Below are 23,714 nucleotides of genomic sequence, written 5' to 3'. Positions count from 1 at the left end.
AAGCAAGAAATCATGGGTATCTTATTATGTAACTGCTTTGTATGAGGAATTTTAATGCCTCTTAGTGGCATGACTGAGTGCTGGACTATTGAAAACAGCTTGCACACTAAATGTGCTCCACAGAGGAAATAATTATCTTTCGTATACCAGCATTAGTATTAAATAGGGGAGAAAAGTGACATAATATTAAGCCATAACTTACAGCAGCATAAGAGATTGCAAAATCAGTTTTCATATCTTTCTTAGACATGAGTACCGAAGCAGAACAGCAACTTCTCCATGATGCTAGAAATGGAAATGCTGAAGAAGTTAAACAGCTGTTGGATACCATGGACAAAGGAGAAATAAGCTTTGATATCAACTGTAAAGGTTAGTAGCCTTCCTCAGATGTTTGTAATCTCACTGTTAAAGCCACATGTGAAACTATTACTGATAGTATAATCTTGCTTGCTTTGGAGTGCTCAATAGAGTAATAAAGAACATGTTAACAGCTGCTTTTACCCTGTGACTTAAGGCCATACTTGCATAAGAGAGAGATCATAAAAACAGAGTACGGAGAGTTGTGATGTACAGAGAACCTCAGAGTAATTAGCAGAATCTAAAAGTATCAACAAGACAAAGAGTTGGTATGTCATCTTGTCTGTGTTCATGCTTATGCCAACTTCAGAGCTTTATAATACTAAACAAAACAGACCGTGGTGCCAGGGGGTGGTTCAGGGAGGTAAAGAGCATCTGTCAGGGCCACAGAGAAGATTAGGTCATTTATTTGTACTCTGCTAGGTGTGATTTCTGTGGGTTTCTTTTAGGCCCATGTTTCATTATCGTGTAGTAGGGGCAGCTACATCTCTTGCCACTTGCAGGAATGGTTGGGACAAATGTATACTAGGTTACCTGGGGCAGGAAAGTAAAACTGCCAGTCATCTGTTTCTGGGTCTTTGGCCAACATTTTTTTGCACATGCATAGTTAACATAGTTACAGCTAAGTAACTTGCTTGCTGAGTATTAAAACTTCAGACTGGAGCTGGATTTGCAAGCTTGCTAGCAGTTGCAGGCTACTCTATTTCCTTATTCATTTAGTAGCTTTATATTTCTCTTTATTTACATGAGTGTGTTTCTGGTTGCTTCAGAAAAGTTGCTGTGTATCCCACTCTCTGTACACAGGCTGGTATTTCTTTGTTCAGCCTTTAACTCTTCAGCAGCACTGAAAGGATGGTGCTGCAAAGGGAAAGAGGAGAGAGCAACTGAGCTTCCTCTCAGCTGTGACAGGGGGGACACCTTGCCCTAAAGAGCAGGGAAGCCTGTTATCTGAACAAGCTCTATGCCTTTCCCAAGTCTCATTCTTAATCATCGGTTTGCTCATGCTTTTGTTCGACTACTCAGCCATGTCTGTGTTTTCCCAATAGTTAAAGTACTCATGTCAGAAAAACAAGTTGTAAAATCTAAACCCTTGCTACTTCAACTTCAGGGATCTAGTTCATAATTTAAAGGGGAACTGGACAGAACTTTATAGAGCTCAAGTCCTCCACCCTTGCAAGTATGTCCTTTGTAAGTATTCATGATGTGTGTAGTGCCTAAACAGTTGGAATAAAAGTACCTTAAGATTCATGCAACAGTACCTGTAAATAAGTTAGTCTCTTGTGCTTAGAGATTTCAGAGCTTCTCAGATGTGCATTTAAACATAATCTGAAGTCAGGAAAGCATAATGAAATGGCATAATCTGCAGTCCTGTATTATATCAAGTAAACTGGTCTCTGGTTTGCATTGCTGCTCAAAGTCAAGTGTTAGTATTGTGAAAGTCTGCAGCATAGAAGTGTCTCGGCTAATGAAGGGAAAGATGGTGCTTAGCCGTTACCCTTACAGTTTAGTAATACGTGGCTAGCCAGCTAATACATGCTTGCTAATGGGAGGTCTAGAAAGCTAGAGGGAATGTGCTGGTGATAGTTTAGATTAAACAAAAATAATTCTGAATATGGATTCTATACACAGTGAAATCTCTGCTTTCTAAGTTCTGATTCTTCTAAATGTTAGAGGACACAGAAGCGTTAACTAAAGTTTTCTCTGGGGGAACTGTTCTGGCTGACTGAAAATTTTGGAGTTAAATCTCTATTCTTCCACAGTCACTCTTCAGAGACTGTTTCAATCACTCTGCTCCTGTGGAGTACTCTATTGGAAACAGTCTAAGACAAATTCAGGACAAAGAGCCTCTGCAGTGTAACTACCCCTGCCGTTTTGCCTCCTTACTAGCAAAACCACTGTGTCTTGCTACAAATCCTGATCTATTAGGTACTACCAGATAGTAATTGCATAGCCACATGATGATTAACTGAAATACAGGCTGTAGACCATTACTGACTTTTTGCAACCCTCAGTCGTCTTTCTCTTCCCTACAGCCTCTTATCCTTTTGTCATTACCTTCTGAATAATCAGATGTCCCTAGAAAGTCAGGGTATAGGAAGTATCTTCAGTGCTGCAGCAGTTCCTTCAGGACTTGCATCTGATGTGGCAATGACACTTGGCTTGGAATAAAGTACTTTTTGGAGCAGGTGGGAGGCTGTACTGGAGGTAGTATAAACTTCCCCCAAAGCATGCCTTGGGAGACATAAGTCCGATAGATTAATGCGCCTGAGTGTGAAAGGCTACCTTCAACATCTTGTAAAATTTGTCTTGTCTTTCTAAGGGTGAGCTTATAGCTGAAGCTGTGCTCTAGATTCACAAGTGTGAAGTCTGACAACAGTGATTCCAAACATCCTGATTTCAGCCAAAGTAAAGGAAGGGAAGATAAATCCATGTTTCTTATACTTGCTTTGTTGTGACTGGATTCTAGCCAGTCAACACTTGCAGATAAGCAAGACTTGCTTGATGAGAATCCAGCCAGATGGTGTGAACTTCCATTTCCAGTTTTCTCAGTTCACTAGTTTCAAAAGAAGGTATCTACATTAAAACAGCACTAAACTGGGTTTCATCCAAAATGATCATGTTTTCTAAGACCATCTATGTTGGCTCAGTCTCTTTAAATACAAGAAAATACAATATCTAGGACTTTGCGAAGTAAAGGACTTTGTAAAATAAGGTCAATGGTCAATAGTGTGTTATGGCAAAATACACAATTGAATGACTACACAGTAGCCTAGCAGACCGCAACCAGGAAATGACTGCCTAGTTTGTCTCCATTCTCTAAACAAATGGCAACGCTTGAGACTTAGCTAAGTGGCATCAAAGGGAAGAACTGGGTGGGAGGAGTAAAGGAATTATTTTTTGTGTGTGTGTTCTACTTTCCTATCCTTGCATTCTCCCCAGTGTAATGATGTCCTGGTTTAAAATAATAATTTAAAAAAAGTGCAAATGTTTGTGGTCACTTGAAGAGAAGTAACAAACACTTCCAAGAACTTGAAGTGACTGGTCAGCAATGCAAACATTCAGAGTAGTTGCAGAACAAGGACCTGTGGCACTTTTTGTTAAGAACTACAAATCTGGACAGGTTCCTGACTTTTTTTCGTGACCAAATTCCTTGGCAGCAGCACTGTCTTGTGATTGCTGTAACTATGACTGTCTTGGGCTAATTGTATAAATTCAGTGCAACTCGGACCTCTTTTGTGTTCTTTGAAAGAACCTTCTTTCCTACTAGTCTGAGGGATAAATGGTGTCTGTTTAGTATGTTACCCAGCATACGTAGTCCCAGAGTTAGCGAGCCACACAGTATTTATCTTCTGTGGTACTTTATCCCATCAATCACATCAGACAGGAACTCTGTTGTAGACCAGACTCGGATGAGGGGAAGATACTAAATCTGGGGTTGAAACAATGGGAGGAGTTGAGAAGAAAGAGAATCAAATAACAAAAGAAATAGCCAATAAAGGGCAGAAATGTGAGCTAGAAACAGTTATAAGAAATGGGAAAATATTTCAGCTGTGAACCACATTCTAATGTTAATTTGTAATACGAAAGCGGGAAGAATGATGAACTTGCCAGACCAGCAGTTCTCTTTTTCCTTGTGCTAGTTGCTTGTCTCCTCAGGGCAAACTTAATTTTTTGCATGTTCCAAGCCTCAGTGCTTAAGGATATGTGAAAGGGGAAAACTTAATGGTGGCTGTAATTTCAAAACAATTTCTAATGTGTCATTTTTATTTTCCTTCCAAATACAAAAGGATAGCTTTTAGGTGGCACTTGGAATGCTGTGGATCTGTTGCTTAGTAAAAACAAAGCACAGGTTAGCTTTGCTTGATACAATTGAGTGTTACAACTGGAAAGTAACATGAGTTGTTAATTTAGTAATCTCTAATGCTTTAATAACTTGCTTTTAAAGAAGTGATTGTAGGATAGTTCTTGAATTTCATTCATACAGCCAGTCCTTCAGGGCATGCTTTAAATGCTTTTTAAAGCATAAATCATAGTTTCCTTTGCATGGTCACTTCTGTGCCTGCTTCCTGCCTGTGCTTATCATTCCTGCAGGGGCTTGGAGCTGCAGATAGTACATGAGTCCCACAGTACACAAAGATTTGAAATCATGATACTTAGTAAGGCTGTCCTCACTAAAAATGAGTACAAGCACAAGACAACAACAAACCCTGACATTAGGTCATCCCACCTGTTTTGTTTTGAATCCTCTGATTGGGAGATGGGTTGTCCTAGCTCTCATTTGCATATAGGAAAAAAAATCAGGTAAACCAAACAGTTTTTAGATAAACAAGAGAAATGTGTACTTGCATGTGCTATTTTCATAGTGAAAGAAAGTAACTGAGGCTTCTTGCTACTCTTGAAGAACAAGGTATTACATGAAAACAAAAGTTTTATTCTCCATCGGACTCAGTGACTTTCTCCTTTCAGAAAGATTTTATAGATTTGAATCTAACATTCTCAAACTGCGTCATGATTTAGTAATTCAGATGATGTGAATAGTATTAATGCTTCCAGCCTCCTTGCTCCTTTATTGCTGTGAAGAGTGATCATCCATGCCAACCTCCAAGCATAGGACAAGATCTTTTTTGTATTGTGTGACCAGAACTTAATTTACCTGTTTTGTCCTTTAGGCAGAAGTAAATCTAATATGGGTTGGACACCTCTTCACCTTGCTTGCTACTTCGGACATGCTGTTGTGGTAGAGGATTTGCTGAAGGTATATTTCTACTTGTCTCTGTAAGGCAGAAAATTCTTTGTTATGCTAGAAGCAGTTAGTGTTTATTCAGATTTTTGTGATAGAATAAAGATGGCTTTGTAGAGAGGCAAGACCACTCCTACAGTTTATCTGCATGTGACATAGAGATAACTGATTATTAAAACTAAGGAATTAAATAGTTGCGATATTAAGATCAGCTCAGTTTACGGGGACCCAAAATAGTGACACTGGAAGTCTATACAGCAGTATACAGCTGTTACTCTGTGTACAATTATCAGTACTTAGCTAACTTGCTCATGGAGTATGTGTGTTTGTGTAACCATCTGAATGTAGGAATTAAAGATCTATAGTATATAGACATGAATTTGTGAAAGCTTCAGCCTTTTTCAAGCTTAGTGGATATCTCCTTATAGTAAGCCAGTGTCTGATACTAGTTATGCAAATGCTTCAAGGGCCTGATCTAGCTTACTGTAGTACTTGAAGTATATAATTTAGGCAATTTCACTTACTGAGTTGAAGCACTTTAGCTTTTCCTACAAATGCAAAAAACTGTTAGCTAATTGTATGTTGTGCATAGAAGTATGTCCAGAATTCTGTACAAAGTAACCTGTGTATATTTCATGCCAGGCACAGGCTAACATAGCTTGACTTATTATTTCAAAGATGTTGGAAAGAAATAATGAACTGTGTGATCAGCTTTGAAATGATGAACCTGTCATCAAAGCTGACCTATTTATGTCTTCATAGCCACATCTGCACTGCATTTGCAGTTGTTTCTGACTGAGTTTATTTTTTGTTTACCATCGGCTCTCAGGGTAGCTTCAAGCAACCTTAACTGTATTATACCCTATTCATGTTTGAAAGATTTTGCTATAGGTGGCAGGAACATGCTGAACAGCCTATAATACAAAGGTAGCTAATCTAAACTTGAATCTTATTCAGAATAAAGGCTATCAACCATAATCCTGACTCTAAAAGAGGAAAGAAAGTTGAGATTTCTTTGAGAAGTTCTTCTCTGACCTACACACATACTCAGCAGATAATGCTGCTCTCAGTCCAAGAGGGCTACGTAAGGCAAAAGGTAAAGTTTTGTCACTTAATGCATTTATCGACACTTCCAGCATTGGAAGAGTATATGTAACTTTGTGCTTTCTTCTTTGCTGACAGGACTCTTGAAAGGGTATTATTTAAAGAATAAGTTGAATAATAAAAGAGGCTGTGCACCTCAAAGCTAGGCATGTGTTGGTGTGTCTCTGTACTTGTGCCTAGATTTTTGTGCTCAAAGAGCAAGTGAGTAAGGTATTATCAGAAACAGAGCTCTGGAACTAGTCAGGTTCATCAGTTAACTTGAGGCAGGCAGCAGTTACCTGGCTAAATTATGTGATCTAAACATATGTGATAAAGTTAACTATGTCCTGCCCTCTTTCTGACCCTTTGAGAGGTTAGGTAAAGCAATGTAGAAGAAATTCTTAAAGAAGGATAGGATTTCTTGGTTTCCTGGAACAGTGCCTGTGCAGTGTGGCAAGCAGTGTTCCTTTCAGATAAAAGGTACTGGGTGGAGAAAGCGTGTGACAAGAGGAAGGGAGATTCAAGACAGAGATTGTAGAAGAGAAGGGAGAGGAAGGATTAAGTTCCAGATAGTACTATGTTAATGCTGCCCTGGAAGTTTTCACTTCAAGTGAAAGAACAGCAATAGGTGGCTAGAGAGAACACCACTTGTTAAATAAGGAGCACCAGGAGGCTGTTGCTACTGTGTATACATCTGTAATAATATGTCTGCATGTTATACAGTACCACTGCAGTTCTTTCATTAAGTTGTTCGGGGTTTTTTTCCAACACCTACCCCACCCCCCAAAGAAGGGGAAAAAAAAAACCACAACAAAAAACCCCAACAAACCCAAAACACCAAACCAAACAAAAACCAAACCAACAACACCCCACCCCCTGTGTTAAACTTATTTTCTATATACTACCCTCTTAAAAGTGAGAGAGATGCCTGGAAAAAATGCAGGAGACTTTTCCGTTTTGAAGCAGTTTACAGAATGCTGGTTATGAATCTTACTTATGTACTTTATCTTTGTTTCCAGGATGGCTGTATTAGAGTTCTGATCTGATTTGCCACAAGGCCTACATTAGTGTTCTGTCCTCCCCTTCCCCCCCAGTCAGAGGGAATAGCTCTGTAGTTCTTGTTGGAAGGACATTCAGATGTTTCTTGGTCTTGCTGTTTAGGCTGGTGCAGATGTGAATGTGCTGAATGACATGGGGGACACTCCACTCCACCGTGCAGCTTTCACAGGACGTAAGGTGAAGTATGTTGGCTTTTTTAAAGCCTAAATCGTAGAATTATTAAGGAAATATTAGCAATAAGATCACTTAAAGCCATTTTTACAGTGTCTAAAAATGATTTATCGTCTGTTTTGGTACAGTGCATTCAAAAGGACTAGGCACATTGCCTAGCTGGTATAATTCTCCAAAACAAAAACATGGTACAAATACCTTTTCTCGAAGACAGGAGAAGACTGGTCCATGGCTTTCCTTGGTATACTTTGTCATATCTTTTTTTAGCTTTTTGTTGGCAAAGATTTTGCTGGCAGACAGAGAAAGAAATAGTAGTTGTCTTCCACTGTAGCACTGTGCATCAGCTGTGTAACTAACTGGTCTTGCTTCTGTTCTGCTTTTGCTGTGTGTCAGAAAATGCTGAAGCATAGCACTACCTCTAGCTGCAGGTGCTAATTACCATGTAGAAACCAGTGTAAAGATCTCTCATCTACTACTAAAGTGCAACAGATTAATTTGTGTTTGTGCTTGGTACGTTTGACGCAGTAAAAGGAGTAGGAATTGTTCCTCCTAACTAACTGCATGTTTACATGAAGAGGAACCACATTGTTTTAATCTTAGTGGCTTCTGAAGAGGGGGAGGAATATAAATTAGGACACACTGGTCCATTTGGTGTCTGTTTCTTCATAGAAAACTAGAACTAAAGAGACTTTTACAGGCCTGTAATGTAAGACTAGTTTGACTGTTCCCCAAATGCTACCATCATTCCAAAACTAGTACTACCTCTATGCATAACCTCTTGGCCCTTCTGAAGGAGTGGCTACTTAGTCTCTTATCAAAAGAGCCTGCTATTTTTATCTGTCAAATTCAGCATTCACACCAGGTACACTAGCTTTTTAAATTGGAGGGGGTCTGTACAGCTATAACTAATCTCCTGTTGGTTTCTTTAGTCTGACTGACATGAGAGGAGGTTACTGTCCCACTGTTCAATCTCTCTGAAACATCCCTTCCTGTTTTCATAAGTCAGCAGTGGTGAGAAGCCGTTACACGTCTCATCTTACAGGATGTCAATAGCTGGAAAGCCTGATTGTGGCTTTGCCATAACAGAGATAGATAAGCAGTGTTTTTCAAATTGTTTTCCAGGAGGTGGTGATGTTGCTCTTGCAGCATAATGCTGATACTGCTATTGTTAATGGGAGTGGAGAGACTGCAAAAGAAGTTACTCATGATAAAGACATAAGGAATATGTTGGAAGGTAACTTTTATAGGTCATAGCCTGGTTTGGTTTTTTTTCAACACTTGTACATTCTAAAAGCTAATTTTTTTCTCCTGCAAGTTACAGAAGCACAGTTGAATTTTTCTCTTCAGGTTTGGTCATTAGAAAGAAAAAAAAAGTCATAGTTTTTGGTTCTTGTCTGCAGTACTAACAGATTTGGTTATTTCGTAATATATCTGCAAGTAACTTGGAGAGTTAAGTATTGTGAATACCGATAGTATTATTCAAGTAACTATTTCAGACCTGCTGGGGTAATCCTTGCTACAGCTCTGAATGGTACATGGCAGTCAAAGCCTTAGCTCACTGGAAGAGGAAGAACTCAAGTCAAGAATAGTAAGTGACTTTGTGTCGACAAAATCATAGAGTGAAGTTCTGAACAGTTTGCAAAGGCGACTCAATTTTGAATTAAATTTAGGACTTCCTATTGCAGTCTTAGAGGTTATGTCAAAAGGAAAAAACAGTGAAAACCCTTCCCCTCATTTCCTCCATTGCCTTACAGGTGTTGAAAGTGAGGGAGATGGTTTCCAAATACTTACATAGGCTCACTGCTTATAGTTTTGGGGAGTTCAAGAACTATGTTGCTTCCTGGTATTACTATGTGATACCCCTGAATACTGCTGAAGCTCTGTGTCCAATACCACAGATGGTATATGTGAAAAGTGATCTCTTCTGATTCTACGTGCAAGTGCACAGATAGCAGTCGTTCCCACTGCTCATCTACCATCTACTGGATCGTTAGAGAAGAATAACGCTTCTGTAGGACGATAGGAAGAGTAGAAGAGAAACTGAAAAGAACACAAGGAAGATCTGACGGGAGTGCCACGTAGTTCCCCTGTTTTCTCTTTAAGGAGTGGGGTTGGGTTGTAAGTGTTTAAAATAATAACATGTATATATGTATACAGTCACACATCTTGTCAAATATTACATATTTGGAACACTTTTGCTCTGACACGTACTTTTCTGAATAAAGATTCCATTTATACCTGTCCCAAATCAGTAATAGTGGAAACTCCTGTTTTTCTAGGCTTGTTTTGATATAGTTTCTTGAATGCTGTACTCTATATACACTTGCTACTTTATTGAGACACACCTTAAATTTGTGGGTTTTTTTTTTTTAAATAGCAGTGGAAAGGACACAAGAAAGGAAACTGGAAGAAGAACTCTTAGGAGCAGCAAGAGAGGGGGAAACAGGGAAACTGACTGCCTTGGTAAGAATTCAAGTGCTTGTAATACTTCTGTGCCAAGTGGTTCAAGCCATAATGCTAATGTAACAACATGTGACATTAGTGCTTGCATTTCAAAGTGCTGTGACTTCAGAATATTAGTGCTGTACATCGTGTTACATTGGTAAGGTGCTGAACCTTCAAAGGTTTTCTGGCCTCCTTGTTGGAGGCTGGAAAATTAATATCATGGGTGCCTAGATTTTCACCACAGTATAGCCTACGTTAAATCTTGAAAGTAAGCTTTTGTTGTTGGCATCTGTTGCAGCTGAAGTCTCTGTAGTTTTTAGTGGACAGTCATCTGCACAACACAATTTCATGCTGAGCAGGTTGAAAGCTGTATAGTTGCACATGTGCACACTTGTAGTAATTCAAGCTTAACACCATGGCGTAGTAAAGCTATTGCAGAAGCAAAACACAGAAGAATTGATGCTGGAGGGTGCCTCTGGAGATCATCTAGTCCAACTCCAGTTTGCAAAGCAGAATCGACTAGAGCAGGTTGTTCACGACCATAGCCATTTGGGTTTTGAAGCAGGGTCTGAGTACCTGAAGTCAAGCTTTTGAGACTCCTGAAGAGTTTCCTTGGAAGTAAGACATGCAGTATGAAACATTTTCTACCTAGGTAGCACCTTTAGTAGTACCTTTTAAGACATCAAAGCAGACAGAATATTTCTGCTTACTTCTAAGGGAAAATTCACAAATGTGAGATTTTGTATACTGAGAAATTTGAAATTCTTTTCTGCCTAGAAGCTGCAGTGAACACCTATTCAAAACTTCTTTCCATCCTCTAAATTTATCTCTTCTAGTCGGAAAAGCCCTTGTCTTTAACTTCTTCTTGCATGGAAATTGTTTTTAAATCTTTGGTCATCCTTGTAATTCTTATTTGTACTTTTTGCACTATGCCCTTTGAAATGGAGAGAGAACCAGAGCTGTACACAGTACTTAAGATGTGGAATGTGGAACAATACTGCATTAATACACTGGCATGATTGTATTAATTGTAATTAATACACTGGCATAGGTGATCTGTTCTTGATTTGATAATTTGCAATACTTGTTGCATTTTATGTTGCATGCCTGCTGACTAAGCCTTAAACTGATGTGGAAAAAATAAGAAAAAAAGTGACTTCTCATAGAAACCTGTCATTAAAGAACTATGCTTTCTGACCTGTCACTTGTAACCATGCATGCGCATATAACTAACTCTTCCTGTAAACACTTTCATTTCTAAGTGATTTTTTTTTTTAGTATTTAATATCATTGAGCACTATATATGTGAGGACAGCTATATGTTGACCTCTAAAACTTTTCAAAGCACTTATCGTATTTTGAACCCTGAGGCAGTTTGTAAGTCACATTATAACAGCTGTTTCTTGGAATCCTTTGGTGAGTACTTGGACCTGTGACCATTGAGTTACAGTTTTAAAACTTCTGACTCTTGAGGAAGTCCAAAGAACTTTCTCCACTTACAGCTCTATAGTGTAAATGTCCTTGACTTTCCTACTGTTAGGGTAATATCTCTCTGGAGAGTTTGTGTAGTTCTTCTGAACTGCCTTTTATCTTGAGAATTTCTTACAATTTGCCTATTGATTTTTCAGGCCTTTCTGCTCCCACTGTATTTTTTTTATTAGCAGACTATTATGCTTATGAAGTTTTAGCTGCTTACATCTACTTTTATTGTGACACCTAACACATCAGAGTTTGTTCTCTATTGCCTTGCTTCTGGAACAGTGTGCCACGTACTTGAAAGATACACTTTTATTGTTAATTCTCCTTTATCTTGATTGTTTTTACCAAAAAAGACTGTACTGTGTATTGTAACACAATTGTCTGGAAAAGATAATTTAGTAGTGCAGTTTCTCTAAACCTTCGAATTGGACTTCAGACCATTTTTCTCCTTTTCCTGTATGCCCTTTAACTTTATAGCTGCTCCTTCTATTGAAGTTTCTTGAAGTCAGATGGTAGCGGTGGCTGTTGTGATTCTCTTCTGTCAAGATTCTCACTAGATCACAGTGTGACTTGCTACTAAAAGGTAGACCTTTAGTAGCTGAATCTTAACCCAGGCTTTTTAGTCTACTTGAGGTGAAACCAGCATGTTCTTCCTGTGAGTTCTCAAAAACATACTGTACATTTACTGAAATGACTGGAGAGCTTTTTATCTCAATGAGTTGATGCATGAAACTTTATTCAAAATACTGCCTTGTAACAAGGTATAAGCTGCTGAAAGCAGGCATGTGGCTTAGAAGGTGTGAAGGCAAGGAGACAAAAATAAGGCAGATGTAAAACAGCTGGTCAGAAAGAGCTAAAACCTAGGAATCCTCAGGAACTCAAGTATTTGACCTCTGTGTTAATGAGGTTATATTTCCACAAGCTGTCTCTCTTGACTTGTGTTCTCTTTTCAGTTGAACTGTAAATAACAGCTGTAGCAGTTTATCCTTTCTAGGGCTATTTCTGAAGCACACTTAAGGTGGTTACTGTTGATGCTAACTTAACAGAATTCCCATGGCAGCAATTTATGATGGAGTAATTTCTCTAAGATGGCATATGGCTAATGCAGAAGGCTTAAACTGAATCTCTCTAAAATTGTTGTCGTGCACTTGTGAATCTAGTCTCCTAAGACTGTTCAACAGTAACTTAGCGTTTCTATCAAGGCAGTCCCATTTGGCTTGGAAGCTTAACTATAAGGGCTGATACTGCATTGAATGGTTTGGGTTGGAAGGGACCTTTAAAGATCATCTAGTCCAACCCCCATGTACACATCCAATAGCCACATATTTGAGTAGAAGTGTAGTGGTTTTTTAGGGCAGTTAGTAGTGTCATGCTTAATGACCCTTTCCCTTGGGGTCAGTTTCTCAAAACATTTATATTGTATCCAAGTAAAACTCCTTGGGTGTTTTTTTTTTTCCTCAGTTACATAGCTGCTCTAATCCTAAGTTCCCACAGTAGTTAAGACTTCAGAATGCACCAAAACTGTATGTATATGTTTGATTGCCTATACTATGAGCTTCTAAATGGCCTAGGATAGCTCTGTCACTGAGACTGGCAGGCCTGCCACCCTTCTGTACAGAGTTCTTACTGTGTGAAATATGGTGACCACACAAACTTGTTCTGGTTTTAACACTGGCCTGTGGTAACATTCAGACTGTGCCTGGGATTCTTCTAGGGAGAACAGCAGATCTTGTCAGAATCAGACAGGGCCATTCTAGCAATATAAATGACTGGGCAACTCTGGCACTGTGTAGCTGAGCAGGATAAATGTTTCCATGTTGTGCAGTAGAGGTGGAAGGGGTGTAGCAAGCAAAAAAAACTGGGAAGTTCCTTACTCTAACTGAACATCTTGCTTGATTGTTGTAGTCCTTCCCCTTCTCATAACACTTGCTATGTGCCATCTTTGTTGCCAGATCTACACTGAAGTATCCTAGTTAGGAACAGCTAACTTTGAAAAGAATGAACATGGCATCTGGAGAGGGAGGAAAACTGATAAGTAAGCAAAACTTTGGGTTTTTTGCAGTTGAACAAGCCCAAACCACCTGATATCAACTGTACAGATCAGATGGGGAACACACCATTGCATTGTGCAGCATACCGTGCTCATAAGCACTGTGCATTGAAACTTCTAAAAAATGGAGCAGATCCTAAAATAAGAAACAAAAATGGTGAGTACCAAATGAAAGTACATAAAGTATTAAGAGGAGAGAGAAATTCAACAGCTTCTATAAGCTATGTTACTTACCACTCAGTGTTCAGGAAATATCTTATGGAGCTTTACAAGCTTTGTATCACTAACAAAGGAATTGCAACACTGACTGAATTGCAAGAGACTTAAGAACTATAGAAAATAAAAGCATATATAAGTATTTTGCTAAACTTACCCATTTCTAGAAAATTTACCTGCTGTCTGTTTTAACCACGAAATATGCCTGGCTTTTGTTTTTTTTGATGCTAAACACTGAACACAGGTAACAAAGTGGTAAGACTGAAGATGTGGCCCAGACAATGTAACTCTACAGAAGAAGGCTTTTAATGAAAGGAAATCCAGGAAAACTTTATGCAGATCTTACGCAAACTGTGTACCTGTCATCTGATTAAAGATGCCTCTATCTTGATATTTGTGAATGTTCTGAACTGTTTTATGTAGCAGAAGAGCTAAAAACAAAATTGAGTAAGAACAAAGGCGCTTCTGTGGCTGGTAGGACTCTGAAGAGCAGTCCAGTGCACTGAAGTTCAGAGCCTTTTTAGTCTTCTGCCCCTAAGGAGCTTATGTTTCCCAGTTCCAAGTAAACATAGATGGTTATGGGACCAAACTTTAATGGATAAACACAGTGTCGGGCTGTTTTTTAAGTTAAGTACATCTAGGTTTATTTGCATCACATTCTCATGCCTCATCTTGGTTACTAAACAGATCAGACGCCCCTTGATCTAGCCCAGGGTGCAGAAATGAAACTGATACTGGGAGGTAAAACTGGAAAGGTAGGAACTTTTGTATTCACTTAAAATACCAAGGCTGTTTAGTTGAAGCCCATCCTACATGAGCTTTAATTTCTGTGCAGGTTATCAACAAACCTCTGAGACGATATGAAGGTCTCCTATGGAAGGTACGTCTTACAAGCTGTTTTAGAAAAGGAAATAAGATCTCAAACTATGTCAGTATGTTCTTTTCTGTACTTAAGTGAGAATTGACAAATGAGGGAACTTTTCAGTAATACATTTGTTAAATGAATTTAATCTAGTGTATTGGATAAACTATAAATGGGCTGGCTGGGTGGAGCAGTTACTAGATTCATGGCACTCTACCTCAAGTTCCTGAAATCTCTCTTCACTTCTTGGTAATTTTTGTGGCAAAGCTTTACTGTGGTAAGACTTTGTTTGCATGGCATGCAAAGTGTTGTGTGTTGGTTTTTTCTTTTTTTTTTTTCTTTCCTGAATGGATGCCTTTAATAATCTATGACTAATATAGTATCTTTAATAATCTATGACTAATTTGCCACAAGTTCACCACCTTCTGGAAATCTTAAAACTTAGAGGGAAGATGTCAGTCAAATGGTTGTTTAAAGCTTGTTTTGCTCTGATGCTCAAGTGAATATTTTTTTCCTTGTTTAAAAAGAAAGTTTTCTCCATCTTCTACATGGATGCTTAATTTTTATGTTCCTTAATGAAATCTTTGAAGTTTTCTGCAGTATAAAATTTCCTATGTATTCACTCACAATTGTAACATAAGGAACTGTTTTTCAACCAGAACTGTGTACTAAAGCTTGTGAAAGGTGCAGTGTTGTAGTTGGATATCTCAATGTGTTTTGTTTCTCATTGGATTGTTATAAAGTAGAGTTGTGTGGTGATAACTTGAGTAATACTAAAAAAAGCAGCATTTTAATATTTCGGTTCTTACTGAATAGCAGGCTCAATAAAACCTTTTTCTTCAGGTATTTCCAAAAAAGAGAATAGCACTGTAATTGTAAAGTATTCTCAGGTTACTGTGATCACCAAGATACATAAAACCTAAAATGCTTTCCTAATGACAGCCAGTTTTATGTAAGATTGAGGTTATCAAACTTACTGGGAAGAGTGACTTTTCAACTTTTAATCTTACCTGGCCTTTTTTCTGGTTTTTTAATCCTTTTTTTTTTTTAGAGCTCACGATTTTTTGGCTGGAAACTCTACTGGATAGTTCTAGAACATGGAGTCCTTTCCTGGTATCGGAGACAGTAAGTTCTGTGTTTAAATTTCTGAAAAGTAATTCAAATAATTCCCATCTTCACTTTATTAAATCTCTTTTTCTTTCAAAGAGCTGATGCAGTGAATAATGACCATCGTCAGGGATGCAAGCATCTAACACAAGCTATCTGCACGGTAAGAAGTGAAATGACTTGTAACTACTGGGGTTTTTTATGTGATGTTCCATACCCAGACAATGAAAACTTCATCTAGGTTGTTAAGCATGCCTTTGTTGGGAAACAGCACAAGCTTTTTCCCTTTTTTTTTAAAGAAATGCTGGTTCTTGTCAAGCAAAGTATTCTTATATGTCAAGTGGGCATAAAGCTCCTTCACTTTTTTCCAAAGTCTTGAAGATTTAAACAAACATAAGGCTTCCTAAAAGCATGCATTGTCAGTTGTTTAAACAACTGTTTGGAGCATGTGATACAGAATAGCAAAGCTCGAGTTATTCCTGGAGCTCTCACTGGCTACTTGTGACTGTGTAACTTAAGCTAATCTGAGTTGGAGACCTGATCAATTCTGAAGGTGACTTTTGGAAAACTTCTTTAAACTCCGTTATGCTTGTAGGAATCCCTTTTAGAAGGGGTGAACAGAGGATGGAGGAAAAACAGTCCAGGTGTTTATAATACACAGGAAGATGAAGTGTTTAAGGAAAATGCATTTAGGATCATTTGAATACTTTTTCTTCTGTAACTAACCTGTCCCAGTTCTATAGATTGGCACCACAAGTTCTGTTAAACTACGGTTATATATATAATCTTACTATATGAAAAGTCACTCTTGCTTTTCTGTATCTACAAATTCCTTAATATTGGTGATCTTGCACCATTGCTAAGATTTTGTCTGAATCAAGTGGGTGCAAATATATTCATAAGATAAAGAACCTCTGCATTCTCATTCATGATGTAAAGTACAAGATAGCACATTTTGCAAAACTGTTCTGACCAAGCTTTTTGTAAACTATAGTTTTGTGTTAAAACAAATGCAAACACTTCTGAGTTAAGAGTATTCTTTACCGTGCTTAAGAGTATAGCAAAAAGTTTTCTATTTTCTTACTGATTCATTATACCAATTTTGTGTTTTTTCCACACTGCTTTAGGTAAAATCTACAGACAATTGCTTCTTTTCTGTCAGGTGTTTTGATGACACTGTTCATCGTTTCAAGATTCCTAAAAATAGCCTCCCTTCTCAAACTAGAGAGGTAATAATGACTCTTTATCAAATGCTTTCAAATTTAATAACTTCTGTAATGAATAATTTGCATACTACTTGCTATGGATACATTAGCAGTGGGTTCAGTATCTTGATCATCAGGACTTGGTAACATAAGTGCAGATACTGAATCTTTTAGCATGACTATAGACTAAATAGCAAAAATGGACAGATTGTCATTCTCTTCTTAGTGCCACCTTGTTTTCCAGGCCTGTGCCTGTATTATGTATGCCACGTAGTCTAGCTTCCTCTTTTTCTTAAACTTCTCCATGTGGTAAACTTTTATTGCAACTTCGTTCTGTTGCACTTTCTTTCATAGCTCATTATCCTGAACAAAAGGAGGTTTAATGGTACAGTTTACTCCTAGCAATTCTCCCAGATGACCTAATAAATTATGTTTTCTTAAGAGGTGGATCTGAAACAAAAGAATAACTGTGTTTTTTCTTTATAGGGCTATTTGTAATGTAGTTACTATTGTACTTATACAGGTGTACTAAGTAGAGATGAAGCAGGGGTGGAGGCAACTGGAGTACTGTGTCTGGTTCTGGGCTCCCCACTAGAAGAGAGATGCGAACGTGCTGAAGAGAGCCCAACAAAGGGCCATCAAGATGATTAAAGGGACCAGAGCGTCTCTAATACTAGGAAAGGCTGAAAGAGCTAGGACTGCTCAGTCTGGAGAAGGGAAGACTCGAGGGATCTCAGTGTATGTAAATACTGAAGGGAAGGTGCAGAGAGGGACAGAGCCAGGCTCTTGTCACTGGCATCCAGTGACAGGACCAGAGGCAATGGGCACTGAATGAAATACAGGAGGTTCCCTCTGAACGTAAGAAAAAATGTGAGGGTGACTGAGGAGTGGCACAGGTTACCCAGAGAGGTTGTGGAGTCTCCTTCCTTGGAGATACTCAAAAGCCATCTGGACGTCGTCCTGGGCAACCAGCAGTAGGTGGCCCTGCTTGAGCAGAGGCCTCTGCCAACCTCAGCTGCTATGTGATTCGATGAACAGGAAAAGAATCCACTTCTTAATTATGATAGTGCTTGAGGTTTTGTACGCAGTTTGTCATGCATAAGAAGGCAGACTTTGTCGCGGGGACCTTGCTGTCTGAACAGAAACTCAAAGATGCGAAGTATGTTCCCTACAGTCTTTTCTTAATTGATGCGACTTCTATATGTGACCTTGGGTAGATGGAGGACTGGGTTACGTTTGTGCTTTAATCAATTAAGTCTGTGGCACTCTTACCACAGAGTATCTCATCTTCAATACGTGTTACAATTTTTAACAATCTATTTTCTGCTTATTAAGGTGTCTCACTTTACTTATGAGTAGCTTATTCACATGAATAGAACATTTTTATTTGTTCTTTGGCATGTATGCTGTTGCCTTCTGGGGGTGATCTTTGAAATGTATATTAACTCTGGGTTTTTTTCTGTTCAGAGTTGGCTGGAAGCAATAGAAGACCACTCTGCATATAGCACTCATTACTGTACACAGGAACAGTTGAGTAGTGATGATGAGGAAGATGATACAGTATCTGTTACAGACCTACAGGAGACTCTGAAGGTACGTACTGAGTACTTATTTGGCTCATGAATCTAGGCAGTTGCATATTATACTGTTCTGTTTTGAAATACTTTAGTGTACTTTCAGCTAAAAGCAATGATTCTTTCGTCCCATGGATGCATAAATGCTGTTTGTATTTGCACTGCTTACTGTCATGTATTCCTGTTTGGCCTGTGTGCATAAAATGACATGTTTATCATAGCTACAAGGTTGAGTTGTTCAGTTTTACTGGCACTACTGCAGGGTAGAAAGTTGCTTGAGACTTTCAGCCAGGAGAGGGAGCCTTGTGTACTGTACTTGGAGACACTGAGACTGGACAATCACAAAGCTAACCTTCAGCGAGCTCTACCTCTATAAAACAGGCAATGAAATGGCTTAGAAATGATCCTTTAACACTTTAGGTCACATTAGATGTGTTGTAAGAGATTGTTCAGACCTGCAATGGAAATGAGTCTTCCTTGATAATTCTAGCATTCAGCCTGTGATTCTTGCTTTCTGACATACATATACTTCTAAAAACTCTTACTTTAAGGCAAAGTTGACACTGCAACACAAAAATCTTCATGTGACTGAATTCCAAGTGGCTTGTACCATACTTTTTGGTACAAGAGCTCAAAATAGCTTATGGCCGAACAGGGATGAGAGGATAACTAGTGCTGGCAGTTCCCAGCAGCCTACAGAAGGAAGATGGTATTATCTAATAGATAACTGTCTCTAAGTTCAAATGCAGGCTTGGAATATCATCTTGGGGCAGATTCCACTGTACTTGCCATACATCCATTAACCTATGCATTTGCTTATTTTGGCCTTAAACTTCTCAAAGAACAAGCAACAGCTCTTCCTGGGTTTTCAAACTTTATAATAAAAAAAGGGAGGGAAAATGCAAAAGCAGTACATACAACATAGCTTTGGGGTTTGGTTTGCTATGCTAACTTAAACAAATGCTGGTCAGCAATATAATATGCGTAAATCTTCTGTTTGCTTGTGTGTCTTTGAAGGTACTTCAAGTAATTTCTTTCAGTTTTAATGTATCAATTTCTGTCACTGTGAATCTTTGTTAAAATTTAATGCTCTCCAAATTTAAAAATTTCAGTACAGTTAGAATAAATACACACTTTCCTTAGAACAAGGCATTTCTGAACTAGCTATCATTGCTGTCTTTCAGAAAGCACAAGCGTGCCAACAAAGACTCAGTAAAGAGATTTCAGACTTTCTTGCAATGGTTAAATCTTTGGATGCTGCAAAAGGTAAAACTTATTCTTCTAAAATGTAGTTTGTAACCAGGCAACTATTTTTTTTCTTTTAAGGAGCACATGCCTTAATTTTACTGAAAGTAGATTTTCAGTAGCTTGAAAACATAGGACTGTTTTCCTCATTGAAAAAGATTCAAATAAAGTAACATTATAGTAAATGCTAAGAACTGAGATTTCAGATTTGGAGAAACAACGAAGTATGTTGATTGAAAGAAATTTTAGTAGTGGCTGTAAATGTAGCGAAACTGCCTTTAGATACTGAGTAGTACGATAGGAATATAAAGTAGGGGTTCACTTTCAATGTTTTTTTTAAAAAAAAAAAATCTGTAGCTGGTAGCTTATTGCAGAGCATAAGTGTCCCCTGACAGGTACAAAGAGCGAGCTGTCTTATTCTAGCTTTCCCCTCAAAAGAAACTTGTCTGGTAGTGAGTAGAAACACAATGAAAGCTGAGGCATGATAAACAGGATGTGAAGTGAAATCACAAAACTATACAGGGAACTGGAGGCATGGTGTGATGGGATATATTCCCCAGACTTCTGCCATGAGTTTTATGCCAGATTTGAACTTCTTGGGGGGGGGGGGCTTCGTTTTAAATTAACGGGTACCTGGATTTTTGCTGCATAACTGCCGAAAGATAGCACAGGCATCAAGCTGTTAGAGATTAGAACTCGTTTCATTTAATGCCTTAAATGTGTACAGAAGTTGCTCACGTATTAAACACACAGGAGTTTTCTAAGAACACCTAACTGTTGCTCCTTTGAACCCAAGTTCTAGTTACATATTGTGACTAAAATTTATGAAGATCAAACTAGAGAATAAATTGTTTATCTGAATAAATCCATAGTCTGTAATGGAATAGCAGTTTTGGGAGGAAAAAAGTTCTTCCTTTTCCATCCCTGTGCCTTTCCAAAAGGAGTCTTAAAATACAGCTTTTCCTCCATATGCTACTAGGGTAAGTTACTGTGTAGTGTTAACCTATCTTGCACTGACTGAATTTTTACCGGATTTTTATTTCACAAAGAAAAGTAAGGTTTCATAACACATATGAGTGTTTTATTGGGAAGTCTTTGTAATTAATGATACAATAAAATTTAATTCTTCACAAAAAGCAGTTTGAAAATTAGTATGAGGTGGATAAATTCCCTTTGGTAGATGTAGGGACAGTTTCTCTCACCCTATATTGCTGACCTGAAGGACCAGTGAGGACATTCACTTTTTTTTAAATACACAACTTGAGTAACCAAAACCCATAGTAAAGCAAAACCAGATACTATCTCTTTCATAGAAACTGCTAGTCTTGGCTGATAGCAGTACTAAGTTTTCCTCCCAATGGATGTTTGTAGCTTGATGGGTCAGGGAACTGTTTCCAGGTTCATGTGTAACCTCATTAGGTCTCAACAGAGAAAACTACTCTCCCAGTTCTCACATTGGGTTGATGTGGTATCTTTAAAGTATTTGACTCCTCTGGCTCCAGAAGAATGCAAATTTCTGAGTTAAAAGTCCTTCCATGTGGAACTTCTGAAAGCTTTTGAATAATATAAAAATGGCTATCTTGGGATAATCTTCTCCCTAACTGTCTCAACATGCTATTCTAAATCCAGGTATCTTTGAGATTTATGCATCTGACAAATAAATAAAGATGTCTTCTGCTCCTGCACTCAGTGTGCTGCCCCTCCTTCTAGAAATGCTAGCTGTTCTTGATAGCTGCTGTGAGTAGAGACTCCTAATTGCAGTCAGTAGTGAGCTTTGGTATCAAAGACAACAATTAGTGTGTGGATATGTACTGTATCTTGTCCTGCACAAGCAGTATAAGTTGCAAAATATATTCAAGAGCTGTCACTGCTGGAGCTCTTAATCTTTATTGGTGTGACATCAACTTGAAGGACCTGTGTTACTAAATGGTAACTGATCCTAGTCTGTGGCCACTGAATGAACACTTTAATTGCAATGAGTATGCTTCCTGAGAGAATGGCTTGCTTGACTTCTGAGGAATTGCTGCACATCACAAAACTTCAAAGATGAACTCAAATACTAAATTTCTGCCAGCTGATTGGGTTATCATGGTTTCTGCTGGTTCTAGACATGTAGCCCCTTGTATAAATGGTCATAGAAGTCAGGATGTGAGGTGGTGGCACTGCTCTGCAAGCTGTACTACTTACCCTGAAGATGAGTCCATGAAAATAAGATCTCCTTCCCCTTTTATTGATCAGTATCCTTGTAACCCTCCCATCTTTTTTTTCAAACCTGAATCTCCAGCTGCACTGTGGTAAGCTTTTTCTCTTCTATATAATAACATGGCAGAAGGCAAAAAAAAAGCTGCATTTCTCACTTTAACTTCTATTAAAGCCACGCACTATCTTTTGTATTTGAATTCTGTTACCTGTCAACTGTGAGGCTTCTAAATCTAGAAAGTGGCTAAAAGGAGATTGTTGCTAGTCACTTTTCCAGTGTCTTGCTGCCATAGCTTACCACTTGTGCGTTCGAAGCCATGCTGAAAGAGAAACTGAATCCATTCATGTGCTATTTATACCAGTACAAGGGAAAGGATGCGAAAGAATGAACTTAGGTTCCCTTAGTGCTACTTTTGCTTGCCCTTTCCTTGCACAGATCTTGCAGTGCACCAGCCTTCATGTAGAATATGAATGTTATGTCTGTACTACTTAGTGGAAAAAATAATTAAAAGAAGCCTATAGTTTATAATGTCCCCCTAATGCTACCAATCTTTTTATGCTTTCAGGAATATCTTCTCCCCTCCTGCAAAAAGTTGATGCGGTCTCTGAAGTATCCCAGGAAACTTGTGAGGCCCTGGCTGACTGCCTCAGCCTATTCACAAAGCAAGAAGGGGTATGTATTGTGTGCTGCATGGGCATATACAGGGTCGAATAGCTTAGTATTTTTTGCTAGCTCCCTGCTTACCTGTTACAAAAATACACAAACCCATAAAACTTCATATTGTTGGTAGGCTCTCCTTTTGCATGCTGAATGCAATGAAAACTCATGCTTCTAGAGGAAGAGTAGCTAAGTTCCTTTACAAAAGGATATCAGTATTTGAGTGTTCAGAAGAGACACAGATTTTGCTTACAAACTACTGCTTGTAATGTTCAAACTGAATGCTTGAATTCAATAAAGCAGTCGCTTTGCTGATCTGACGGTTAAAATATTAAGCAAACTCTTTTTGTAGTGGCTGAAGTGTTGAATAATGTTGTTTCTGAATTTGTTTTTTAGACCATGTGCTTAGTGGGTGTGTGAATTGAACTTCTGGCTTTCCCAGTGACAAATATCTTGTATGGTGTTGAACATAATGCAAACACTTCAATTTGGGAATATATGTCAAACTCATTAATTCCTGGGGTAGGAGATCTGGTATTTTTCATCCCTTTCAAACATACCCTAGTATCGTGGAATAAACTTGTCTTCCTGTATTGCGGTAACAGTAATCCCTCAGTTAGGCTCCTGCTGGCATCAGTAAACTGGTTTCAAAATGAGGTTTGTGTTGGTGCTATTAGTCTTCCAGTTATTAAACAGTGAGCTGCAAATGCTGGCTCCATTGTCTAGGTTTGGCTTAAGATTTTTTTTCATTCCTTTCCAAGCCTTTTTGTGTCCAGTCACGAGTCTTCTAGACTTATTTTGAGTCAAGCTCTAGCAGAGTAGAACAAGCATTGCTTTTTTACATTGAGTTTTTTCTTGAAGAAAATCTAATATTAAAGTTGCCAGTTCCCTTTGTGGATGAGGAGGAAATTGTTACAACAGTGGGTGTATGGTGTTGGTTGGTGTTCCTTAATTGTGTTGGCATCTTGCTTCAAGCCAGACTAAAATAGCTTTCTAGCATGGAATATGGCGAAGCATATGGTGAAATTATAATTTCACCTTACTTGAACTTGAACAGTCTCAGTAGGTGTTATAGAGGCCTTATTTTAATCTGGAAGTGCATAGATTTGGGCACAGAGGGATAGGCTGAGGTGTGAACTTGAATTTCCACCCTAGCTAGTGAAATCGGTTGGTCAGGAGAGGAAGAAGATGTGATGCTGGAGAGTTTTGTGTCATTATTTTTAAACCTCAAACTATTGCAGCTCCAGAATATAATGCAGGTTT

General features: G+C 38.4%; 1 protein-coding gene across 1 annotated transcript; it reads left to right on the top strand.

Annotated features, from left to right (window-relative positions):
* Positions 1 to 248: 248 nt before the first annotated feature.
* Positions 249 to 22,466, top strand: LOC104161238 (oxysterol-binding protein-related protein 1-like; the record flags this gene model as incomplete). Its single annotated transcript, XM_009699593.1, has 14 exons — positions 249 to 369; positions 5,028 to 5,113; positions 7,343 to 7,417; positions 8,534 to 8,645; positions 9,789 to 9,874; positions 13,398 to 13,542; positions 14,289 to 14,356; positions 14,437 to 14,481; positions 15,515 to 15,588; positions 15,670 to 15,733; positions 16,698 to 16,799; positions 18,243 to 18,368; positions 19,534 to 19,615; positions 22,360 to 22,466. Coding segments are annotated over exons 1-14 (1,293 nt in total), but the record flags the coding sequence as incomplete, so codon positions are not given.
* Between the last annotated feature and the right edge of the window lie 1,248 nt (positions 22,467 to 23,714).

Source organism: Cariama cristata, unplaced genomic scaffold, assembly GCF_000690535.1.
Source record: "Cariama cristata isolate BGI_N322 unplaced genomic scaffold, ASM69053v1 scaffold18854, whole genome shotgun sequence".
Classification (NCBI taxonomy): Eukaryota; Metazoa; Chordata; class Aves; order Cariamiformes; family Cariamidae; genus Cariama; species Cariama cristata.
This window is presented reverse-complemented; position numbering and strand designations above follow the sequence as displayed.